At 41.4% G+C, this 12,248-nt stretch overlaps 1 protein-coding gene across 1 annotated transcript; it reads left to right on the plus strand.

The window, feature by feature from the left end:
• Window positions 1-919: 919 nt before the first annotated feature.
• LOC139028533 (coiled-coil domain-containing protein 18) lies at window positions 920-3,319 on the plus strand. The gene is made up of 2 exons (XM_070446202.1): window positions 920-1,406; window positions 1,874-3,319. Exons 1-2 carry the CDS (start codon window positions 1,220-1,222, stop codon window positions 2,089-2,091), a joined length of 405 nt encoding a protein of 134 aa, XP_070302303.1. The 5' UTR covers window positions 920-1,219; the 3' UTR covers window positions 2,092-3,319.
• The last annotated feature ends 8,929 nt before the right edge of the window (window positions 3,320-12,248 follow it).

Below are 12,248 nucleotides of genomic sequence, written 5' to 3' on the forward strand. Positions count from 1 at the left end.
GACTCAACCTTTACCTCTCCAGAGCCCGTTGGGGAGTTGAGACAAGATTGTAATTGAAATTGGGAGGAAAAAGTGGTAGGAAAAAAGTTAAATGAGGCAAAGTCAAACACCTGTATGCCTGCAGTAAGAAATAGCGGAGGGAGCTTTAGACGGATAGTCTTTATAAAATGTAATTCCAGATATAAGAATGGTTAGGTTTAGTCCCATAATGGGTTTGATTAAACTAGATGTCTTTGTAAAGATGCTGGTCTTGACAACATACAATACTTTATTATGAAAGACAACAGAATAAAGTATGATGGGCATTCTAACATTGGTTTGGACATTATTATGTAGTTGTGTAATATCAGCTGTTTGTTTTTAGAGAATGTTTTTTACTGTAACATACACAGGATAAGTGCAGTGAAATCTGTTTTACAGGGTCAGCTATAGTAGTACAGTGCCCCTGGAGCAAATTAGGGTTAAGTGTCTTGTTCAAGGGCACATCGGCAGATGTTTCACCTTGTCGGCTCTGGTATTCGAACCAGCGACATTTCMGTCCTTTAATCGATAGTTGTTAGAGTGCTCCAGAGTGTTGGGTGGGTGCGTTATTAGGCCTCTAGTTGCTGGGAATGGATTTGATATGGCCAGTTTAACTCCCTGAGTTACTGTGACCCTGCTGAGTTACTGTGACCCTGGCATCTTCAAGTGTCATATTTGTCTAAATAGACTTGTACTGAGTTAAATGTTCTCCTTCAACATTGAGCCTAATGACTCGGCTGGTCGAGTGTATAATGTCAGTTAGCTGCAGGGCTTGGTGAAGCCAGTCTTATGACTTGTCTGATTATAACGCTCTGTACTCAGTGTTTGTTGTTTGGAGGCTGTTTTCTGCTCTTTGTTGGGGGTATATAAGAGGCCTAGATAGCCCAGCCCCAAAAGATCAACTGGAGGACTCGGGAGCAGGACAAACACTACATACTAGAGACCAGTAGAAGGAATAGCTTAGAGATTTTCAATCCAGACCAGGGAACCAGTACACGCAGAATATTGTGTACTTGTATGTGACTGACTTCTCTAGACATCCCAAAATCCTTCTACCTTTTGTGTTGTCAAGTATCGTAATCAGTGCAAACGACTTTAGGGTGACCTTTTACAGACGTAGTGTGTCTAGCAGCCGTAYGCCCCTGTTGAGAGCCAGGGTTCGTCTGTTCTCCTGACCTGTAGGCAGTTAACGGAGGACATGAATAAGGTTCAGGGTGAGCTGAGTGAGCGAGAGCAGCAGATGCTGCGTATACGGAGAGACAGCGTCACGAAGGCCTTCCAGCTCTCCAAGATGGAGAAGATGCTAGCCGAGACCAGAGGAAAGCTGGACAAGAAGACTGAGCCTGGTACAGAAAGTAAAGGACGGGACAACCGGGACGACATGGGTCTGTATCAATATCCTTCCGCTAATTGACTTCAGTTTCTTCTCTGAACTGGATGAGCACTTCATGGTTTTGGTGCTATGGATAAACGGTCATTTAAATCATTCAAATGTAGTTAATATGATAGTGCATGTACCCTTGATTTTATAGACCGTATCTACTTTTGATAGTGTATATTTTACCATGAGACCATGTCATCAAATGATTCTTCTGAGTACTTTCTTTGTTCTGGACTGATGCTCTCCCTGTGTATTTTAGCATCTTTTAGATTTGTTTTCTCTCTGCATGTCTGTGTCTTAAGGGGTTGGTTTCCAAGGCACAGATTAAGCCTAGTTCTGAACTAAAATGCATGTCAGATTTTAGTCAAGGACAAAGCTTAATCTGGGTCCAGGAAACTGGCTCAAAATGTTAGCTCTCCCTTGGAGTGACTGTTTCTGATCTTGTTCTTCTCTGGGCCTTGTCCGGTGCAGTCCAGGACCTGGAGGATAAGGTGCGTTTCACCAGGAGAGACAGGAGGAACTCCCTGCACCGCACCCAGCTGCTGGAGAGCCAGATGAAGACTGTGAAGGGAGAGCTGGTGGACACACTGGACCACCTGCAGGAGCTGCGAGACAGGCTGAGACGCTCACAGGCCAACGCAGAGCAGCGCAAAGTTGACATGGAGAAACTGCAAGCAGGGATGAGGTGAGCCAACAACCCCAATGGTTCTGGCTCAATGTGCAGGGGCAGAGGCTCCTTCAGTCTTCTCCTATGCTCACAACCACTTGGTTATTGGTACTTTGGCATCCCTTGGTACCTGCTTCACTCTTTTTCACCAATGGGGCCAGAACACCTCAATCTTGACGACAAAGCTGAATCCAAATAGTTCTTTAACTGTAACAAATGTATATTGCCTCTTTACAGTTTGTAATACTCCCAAATCTTTGGAAATACTTATCTACTTTGTTTTTACTCCGTTTTCACTTCCCACAAACTGCTTTTGTGACTTGGTTGTTGTTAGGGATTGATAAACACTTAACTTATGTTAGCTCCTATTCCCAGCACTGTATTTCCTGTCCGTGTTGTGTGGAAACTCAGAGCCAGACCAGAATGTCAATTACCGAAAAACTGTGCTACAATCCAATGGGAAAGAAGCAAAAAATATAACTGTAGTTATCTGTTTTTAACTTGTCTTAAATTGAGATAAACTTGTGCAACCCTGTGTTGCTTGTGGTGTTGGGTTGTCAAAGGTTATTATGTACATAAATACATTTTCCAGGGGACGAAGACTGATCTTCTCTGAGACTAATGATGGCTGATAAACAAAACTGATCCCCCCCTTTGTCATATATCACTTGGAGGCAGTGGTCAGTGAAACTGGTTTTGGGGTGTCTATTGGTGCTGTTTAATACATACATTCTGTGAAACAGCAGCAGCCCATGAATATGGTGTAACAAAGTTCAAATTGTGCTATTTTTTTTATAAGGTCATGTATCATTGACCTCATTACATTCTTGCCTGCCCTCCAGTTCCTATTCATACAGTATGAAAAGAAAACAGCAAGTATCATGTCTGTTTTACTGGGGGATTTTCCATACTGAAATTAAGCAGTCCCTGTTTCAATTGAAAATATTTTAGTGCGAAGATGTAAGTTCAGCCATGATGTAGCACTACTTGTATAATAAGATGAAAGGCACACATTCATTCATTTTTTTTGTCAGACAGATTATAAATGGGTGACTTGGCAACCTCTACTGTTCCTCTGTCTTGTCACATGGATGTGACCACTGAACTGGACAAGTTGCTATGGAAACTATTGTATTATCAGCTATCTTACCGCAGTTACTTTGAGTACACTGCAGAAAGCTATGGACGCTACCCACAAAAGCAGCAGTTTGCAATGTATTACATGTGAATTAAAATGTAAACATGATGTTTTCACCGACTCATTTTTGTCTATACCATACAGATAGTGTTGTATCACAACCAGGAGGTTATATCCATTTACGGTGTTGTTTGGTACATTCTATATACTTTCCCTCAAACTGCAGGGTAGCATCGTTGCTACATGAATGGTTCCAGTGTTTCTAACAGCAGCAGGTCCCAAATGGCTCCCTATTCCGTTTATATAGTGTACTACTTTGACCAAAGCCCTATGGGTCTTGATCCAAAGTAGTACACTATATAGGGAAAATGGTGCCATTCAGCGTCTGTCTGTTCTCCTGTTCCCTCAGGTGAGTGTCAGCTGATTCTCGGGAAGCAGCACTCATGTTCTAACTCTTAGCCCCATGGCAAAGATGTGATCAGACTAGATGTAGCATTGTTTTCCCCCACACAGACAGCATCACATGCTAGAAAGCTATTGGCTATGGCTATCATCTGCTGTCCTGTCCTTGAGCAAAACCCAAATCACTGATGTGACTGTACAAGAACATCTTTCACTTGAGAACACTCTTATATTACCTTCTGGATTCGGAGTTAAGCTCTTCTCTGTTGATCAACACTTTTGGCCCCTACTGACTGACCTGTCTGTCTGTCTGTCTGTCCGACCGACCGTGTGTGCATACAAACATGATTTGTGTGTGTCATTGAGTATCTACGAGCTCTGCATGTGTGTGTATGTTTTCCCAGGGAGCTACAGAGCCAGTTGGAGACATGTAGGGAGTTGGTTTAGAAGAAACAAGGTTATAGACAAAGATACAGAACTTAAGGAAAAACAGGAGGAAATTCAACTAAAAGCCCTTCAGGTGCAGCAGAGCAACACACACATTTCATACCTGGTTTATTATTTATTCAAAGATAATAAAAGATMACTCACTATAGTTTCCCATGTCAACACATCATTTGAGCATATGTTGATTGTGATTCTTTCTGTAGCTCAGTAAGTTAGAAGCTGCAGTAGAGTCACTCTCAGGAAATCCAGCATAAACTCATTCTCCAACAGGGGGTCCTTGACCAACCAGGTTGACTACATCACATCTCATCTGAGTTAACATCACTTGCTAATGATCGGAGTAGCCCTTTTCTGTCAATCAGCATCACATGCAACATGGTTCTGATAGTTGAAATATGCATATTCTTATTTGCTAAACTTATGTAAACTATAACAGTCAAATGTTCCACAAACTCAAAGCATCTTAGCAGTGACAAACCAATCCTTGTTCATGACCTGTGGAAGTTGTGTGCTTAGTGGATCTAGTGGGTTCGAAGAGTTTGTATGTGTCTGTCAGGTGGCGTTTCCGAGTGAGGCTGGAGTTGATACAGATACAACTGCAGGGAAAAGAAGACCCGGAGAAGGTGCAGTCAGTCTGTCTRCATGCTGGAGGACAGTGAATGTATGGCTAATAATAATTGGTTAGGGTTATTTATAAACTGAGTGGTTCGAGCCCTGAATGCTGATTGGCTGACAAAACATTTATTTTTACTGCTCTAATTACTTTGGTAACCAGTATATATTAGCAATATGTCACCTCGGGGGTTTGTGATGATGTATGGCCAATATACCACGGCTAAGGGCTGTGTCCAGGTACTCTGCGTTGCGCCTAAGAACAGCCCTAGCCGTGGTATATTGGCCATATACGGCACTCCCTCGGGCCTTATTGCTTAAGTATATCACACAAAGTAGTGTTGTCACGATACCAGAATTTMGAATTTGACACCGATACCAGGTTTAGTATCACGATACTGGATACCATCACGATACTCGATACCAAAAAGAAGGCATATTATCCAGTCACAGAATGGCACTTGACCCAGACAGATAAACTCAGCTGCTTCTCTGTTCAATCACTAGGCATCTTTTGACTTCAATATTATTACATTTTTTTTTTACCTCAATTCTAGTACTGAACCGTTTGTTTTAGTATTGAAAGAGTACCGAAGTTTCGGTGTACCGTGCAACACTACTTTAAAGTTAGGGTTATGTTAGTGTTATGTGTAGTATATCATGCTTTTCCAGTCGATCAATGCGCTTTACATAGTCAGTGGGAAATCACATCATCCACCACTAGTGACTGCATGGCTCTGTTGGAAGGCTTATTTGTCTCAAAGACCCAATGGAATTTCATCATGGGGCACTGGAAACAACTCATTGATTGAGAAGTTGAAGGAGAATGGCAAGAACCGTGCACGCTAATAGGCGGGCCACAAACAGGCAAATAATGGAGCAGAACAACAGGGGTGTGCAGAATGGCATCTCGGAAGGCAAAACTCGTTGGTCCATGGCCCCACCCTGCCTGGTGTCAACGGTACAGGCTGGTGGTGGTGGTGTAATTGTGTGGGGAATGGTTGGGGTTATCTTTGTATGCATTCCTTTTTTCTTTTACCTGTKACCCCCCCCCCCCCCCCCCTAAAAAAGTGAGTCACAAAAAAACGTGTCGCCTTGTTATTAACGTCCAAAATTGGAAGTCGCGTCAAAGGCTCTCTTTCCATTTAACTTAAAAACCTTATAACATCCAGTTGATGGAGACGCTGCAGATGCTATATCTCAATAACCCAGTACCCAGCATAAATAACTGAAGTGTTTAAAGAAAACAATGGAATGAATCTGAGTTTGCACAAAGTGTAGCTTATTTGGTTGCATTGTAAACATGCATCATTCACTTATGACTGTTGGGGTGCCGCTTGGCATTTCAGGCTATTGAAATGACTTCGCTTAATTGAGGGATTTTGCATGCCCGTTGCCTATTATTTGACCTTATGATTTGGGGGCATATGAAAATCCTGAAACTGGAAATAAGCTATTGAATGGTCAGTGATCATCACTATTTGAAGCATGTAATTAACTAAATAGACTTCCATTTAGGCTGCAATATGTTATCGCCAAGCGGGACCGTCATGTTAGCCTTCATAAGGAGAATGTGGTTTTTAGGCCTAGAGGCTACACAAATCCACAAGGAGTCTGGTGTAGCTTTAAAAAAACAGAGGGAATTAATAAATATCAGAGGGAAATAAACATTTTTTAAACGTAATGATTAGCCTGACTTTTCTCTCCTCACCATGATCCCTAAGGGGCTCTGTAGAATCGCATTCTTGAACATGTGAACTTCAGTGGTGTAAAGAACATAAGTAAAAAATACTTTAAAGTACTACGTAATTAGTTTTTTGGGGTATCTGTACTTTACTATTTATATTTTCCACAACTTTTACTTCACAATGTTCTTAAAGAAAATAATGTACTTTTTGCTCGCTACATTTTGAATGCCAAGCAGGACAGAAAAATGGCCAAATTCACGCACTTATCAAGAGAACATCCTTGGTCATCCCTATTGCCTCTGATCTGGCGGACTCCCTAAACACACATGCTTCGTTTGTAAATTATGTCCGAGTGTTGGCTATCCGTAAATAGAAAAAAACAAGAACATGGTGCTGAAAATGGTCTGATTTGCTTAATATAAGGAATTTGAAATGATTCATACTTTTGATATTTAAATATATTTGAGCAATTACATTTACTTTTCATACTTAATTATATTTAAAACCAAATACTTTTAGACTTTTACTCAAGTAGGATTTTACTGGGTGACTTTCACTTGAGTCATTTTCTATTAAGGTATCTTTACTTTTACACCAGTATGACAATTGGGTACTTTTTCCACCACTGGTGAACTTTGATGTGCATTAATTACAAACTCGGATGTGATCTGTAAATATGAATAAAAATGTTAAATGGCAAGCCTAGTTTAGCCGACGAGAAAGCATTGAGCTATTTGTATTTGTATTTATTATGGATCCCCATTATCTGCTGCCGAGGCAGCAGCTACTCTTCCTGGGGTCCGGCAAAATTAACGCAGTTATACAATAAAAATAAAAAAACATTTACAAAACATTCATAACAGATTTCACAACACATTAAGCTATGTAGGGAGAAAGACAGGATCCTTCCTGGATTGCAATGATTGGCTGAGATAATGGTGGGGCTGGACATGCCGAGAGATGAGTCCTGATTGGTCTGGCATGTTACAGGCTTCTTCTTCTTCATTATGGCGGTCCACAGACAAATGTTAGAGGAGCATGCCGTCACCTACTGTATTGGCTGTGTATCAGCCTTCTTTTCTGAAGTGTGAATTCATTACACTTTGAAAAAAATTGCCCTACCAACTGTCGTGACTTTAATTAATCTGATTACTGTTCTATGTTTAATTGTTACCTGCTTAAATTAAATAATGTAACAATTAACTCATTAGGATTTGGGGCACCACAGAAGAGGTTGTTTAAGAGTTACCATCTCCCGAATTAAACTCTATAAGATACATATCTATTACATCAATAAACAGTCATCTTATTAATCATTACCTCGTATCATATCATCATTCTGAACAGTCGTCGTAACCTTCTTGGATTTGCAAAAACCCCAGACTTACTCATGATTCAGTACTACACAAATTGGTTTAATTATTTATTTACTAGCTAACTAAATAATAACACAGAATAAACATTCACACTTAACACATGAGACAAAGGCCCCTAGCGGACTGACACAAAAAAGGGACACTTATTGTTGATACATTTTAGAACTACTCTCACATTAATCATATACTTTGCACACGAACCGCCACCCGTTTAAAGTAAGAAATCATGCATGTATATGTGTGAGTGCCATTCGCCGTTTATCTGTCGGAACCAGCCCTCCTTAAGGTTTTGTCCTTTCAGTGGCAAGCTTGTATGGCTCTGATTGTCCGAAAGCGATCTCCCCTTTCCCTTCTTCTACTGTTGTTCACTCTGGAAGATAGCTAGAAAGCCGTGTCGACGGTTCCCATTGGTTATGAGCATAGTAGGATACAGTGATTTGAGAAGAGTAGTACAGTAGGATGATTTGAAGAGTTTGCTTTTCTAAATATTTGATTTAAGACAGCTAATCAGCCGTACCAGTGAATGTCCGGGAGATGAGCTTCTCGCCTACACCTCGTGTTGATATTTAAGGTTCAGGATTCAAACTTCCAACCATTTCAAATGTGTAGCTACCGTCTCATGTTTCCTGGTCTAATGTTAATTTCTGTTACCAAGCCTTTTATGCACTCTGGCCGAAGGGGACGGTTCCATCAGTCTGACACGCTCTCTGGCGTGGCTACTTACTATGCACAGTTTATAGGATATAGATTCTCATATACCTCCTAAAATCGCATTCATATCTTAACAAAAATACTTTCATAATTTTGTCATATTTCATATACAACGTTAAGGATGGAGACTTCATACCTGTAGTGTAAATACTTTTCAAGTTACAGTATTTCCTCCATAACCTTTATAATGACTTCACAAAATAAAAACCAATATGACATTCGTTTTCTATAGCTCATCTCCGACCGGCAGGTAGTCTAGTGGTTAGAGTGTTGGACTAGTAACCGAAAGGTTGCAAGATTGAATCCCAGAGCTGACAAGGTAAACACCTGTCGTTCTGCTCCTGAACAAGGCAGTTAACCCACTGTTCCTAGGCCGTCATTGAAAATAAGAATTTGTTCTTAACTGACTTGCCTATAGTAAAAAAATAAAGAATAATCTCCACGTTCTTATGTTAGAAATATGGTTCCAGTATTCGCTTTTTGAACTGTTAAAGTTTCAGCAGGAAGATTTAACAAAGCCATTCCTTGGGTTAATACTGGAGGGCAAAAGAGAGTCCTCTTCTCCTGTAATTTATGACAGGGTGTGAGCTGTCAAACAGTCCCAATTCTCTCCTCCCCTCTTCTGTGGGTGAGAGAAGGTCTGGTTATTGTCAACCATTACCAAGCTGATCTGACCCATTGTGATCCTCATAGGCCAGTCATGACACAACCCTACACCCATTAAAACCTCTTTACTATTCCACTACATTGGACCTATCTGATCCAACACCAGGCCAGAAGTCTGGGAGGACGGGACATTATAGTTCAAAACACATTGTAACTCTTCTGCAGTAAAATCTTATACACCCAAGTACCTCTGCAGCTGCCGCCACGACATCTATCCTCTGTGATTTACATTCCTGCGGTACAGTTGACAACCATGGCCATGAATGCCAAAACAAACCTTATTGAATGAAGCACGTTATTCCTATCATTCTCTATTAAAATGTGATTTTATTTGACATCGGCCTACTCACAAGGATCCTTCACCCTGGACCCATCTTCCTCTACTATTCTCTTCACTGCCTCAGCTTACCACACCTTCTGTACTACTCTGATCCTGGCAACCTCAACATGTCTTTTTCTCACCGGACACCTCTGCACCATGGGTACCCCTACAGTTTACACACACCTTTTCCCACGATACTACACATTATTTTGTCTCATATCCTCCTGCACACTTCTCACATCTAGAACACCTAAAACACCGTAATGGTTTCGGGACAAAAGCTCTCACGGGATAACTGACACATCTTAACTTTATCTGGTAAAAACTCTGCATCTCAACTCAGTAATACAGACAGTGTCTTCTCCGTTTCAGCACGTTCTCCACTGGGTCTGCGTCGCACCAAACGGCAGGCTCCACAGACACCAGTAATCTTCAACTTCAGTTGACAATCCTCAACACTTAAGCCACTCCAGTTATCACTCCTTTCAATGGCGTCCTGCTCTGGAGAGGAAAGCAAGTCACCGTTTTTGTCCCCAGTCGCGTATGCTACCTCTGTACAACAGAAACTAAAAAAAAATCTACACAARTCCGCTTCAAGTTAATTTCACCGACCCAACATTACACAACCTCTCCACCCAACCTGACACCACATATGTATCAGCCAGAAGGCAAGGATCCATTCTCTCCAAACATCTTCATCACCATCGGGACAAGGCTCAAACTCGGGGGTCTTCATTGCACCTACCACCGCACTTAATCAACTTTACTCTCGTCATGTTCAATTTCCTTCTGCAGAACTCCATATTTACTCGTTCTATTTTCTTCCTTTTATTCCTGCCCACCTTCTCCCCTGACTCCATCTCCAAGTCCAACAACCATTAAGGCATACCACGCGCTGCCATCTTGCCTTCCTCCAGCAAGTGCCTCTGTTGAGATGTGCCCAGGGTTCTGTCTATACCAGAATGGGGGCTTCCCTGGTCAGATAATCTTATACCGTGTCTATTTGGAAAGATATATACCGAACAAAGTCTTAGTCCCATGTTTCATTCTCTGAAATAAAGATCCCAGAAATTTTCCAGACTCACAATAAGCTTATTGCGCTCAAATTTTGGCCACAAATTAGTTTACATCCCAGTTAGTGAGCATTTATCCTTTGCCAACATAATCCATCCACCTGAGAGGTGTGGCATATCAAGAAGCTGATTAAACAGCATGATCATTACAATGGTGCACCTTGTGCTGGGGACAATAAAAGGCCACTCTAAAATGTGAAGCTTTGTCACACAACAAATGTCTCAAGTTAAGGGAGCATGCAATCGGCATGCTGACTGCAGGAATGTCCAACAGAGCTGTTGCCAGATAATTAAATGTTAATTTCTCTACCATAAACGGCTTCTAACTTCTTTTTAAAGAATTTGGCAATACATCCAACCTGCCTCACAACCGTTGACCACGTGTAATCACGCCCACCCATAGCTGCCCAGTCATGTGACATCCATAGGGCAGGGATCATCAACTAGATTCAGCCGTGTGCCTATTATTTTCTTGAGCGGATGGTCGTGAGGCCAGAACATAATTACAAATCATTTGTAGACTGCAAATTGACCGCAAGAAGCCCAAACAGATATAATATTTAACTAAAACAATTTCAAACCTTGCTTACATTTGTATATGATCATGTGTCACTCTTATGCATGTGCTTTGTGGACCTTAACAGAATGTGACTGGCAGAACAGGTGTTGTATGTGGAGGATGAGGGCTGCAGTAGGTTTCTCAGATAGGGGGGAGTGAGGCCTAAGAGGGTTTTTATAAATAAGCATCAACCAGTGGGTCTTGCAACGGGTATACAAAGATGACCAGTTCACAGAGGAGTATGGTGTGCAGTGATGTGTCCTATAAGGAGCATTGATGGCAAATCTGATGGCAGAATGATAAAGAACATCTAGCCTCTCGAGCACTCTTACCTGCCGATCTATAAATTACATCTCTGTAATCTAGCATGGGTAGGATGGTCATCTGAATAAGGGTTAGTTTGGCAGCTTGGYTGAAAGAGCGATTACGATAGAGGAAACCAAGTCTAGATTTAACCTTAGCCTGCAGCTTTGATATGTGCTGAGAGAAAGACAGTGTACCGTCTAGTCATACTCCCAAGTAATTGTATGAGGTGACTACATTCATATTCCATTCACCCAACTCAATGTAACATCGATAGGTTTAGGCTACTACATGATACTCAAATTTTCCTTATACCCATCATGAGGTTGCTACAACCTAGCCTATGAATGAAAGTTTATAACGTAGGTGCACAGGTCGAGAGACAATTTGACAGACAGTGAAACATTCAATACTGCCTTGCACACTCGTGCCTGCATCAAGCTAATCGAGGGTGTTATCATTAGTCCAAACAGTTGCAAAGGAGAGTTTCTATTTGACAAATTCACGTAGATTTAACCCGTTTAGTTTCATTTGCTTCCGTTTAAGAAACATTTTAACAGAATTAGCGGAATGAATACACCCGATCACCCGCATACACAGCTGCCTTTCATAGCAGCCACATACAAATAGCATCATCACTTTGCTCGTTGTACAATTCCTTCTCGTATCTARGTGCACTCCTCCTCTCACCTTTTCCCATCACTTGTGGACTGACCAGGAAAAAAGTCCAAGCCAATTGTTCATACCATAACCACTACATGCAGCCTACATCGTTGTCGCCATATTAGCCTACATCATATGCAACATAGCTACTAGAACAAACGCGCAAGTAAACCTGCAATAATCACGCAGTACAGTGTACAGCAAGAAGTTTAGTAGTTA

The sequence above is a fragment of the Salvelinus sp. IW2-2015 genome, linkage group LG13, assembly GCF_002910315.2.
Source record: "Salvelinus sp. IW2-2015 linkage group LG13, ASM291031v2, whole genome shotgun sequence".
NCBI lineage: Eukaryota > Metazoa > Chordata > Actinopteri > Salmoniformes > Salmonidae > Salvelinus > Salvelinus sp. IW2-2015.

Excerpts from the sequence above, each read along its gene's own strand:
- LOC139028533 (XM_070446202.1), top strand. The coding sequence starts at position 1,220 with ATGAATAAGGTTCAGGGTGAGCTGAGTGAGCGAGAGCAGCAGATGCTG. Across the intron at positions 1,407-1,873 it reads GGACAACCGGGACGACATGG|TCCAGGACCTGGAGGATAAG; the intron begins GTCTGTATCAAT and ends TGTCCGGTGCAG.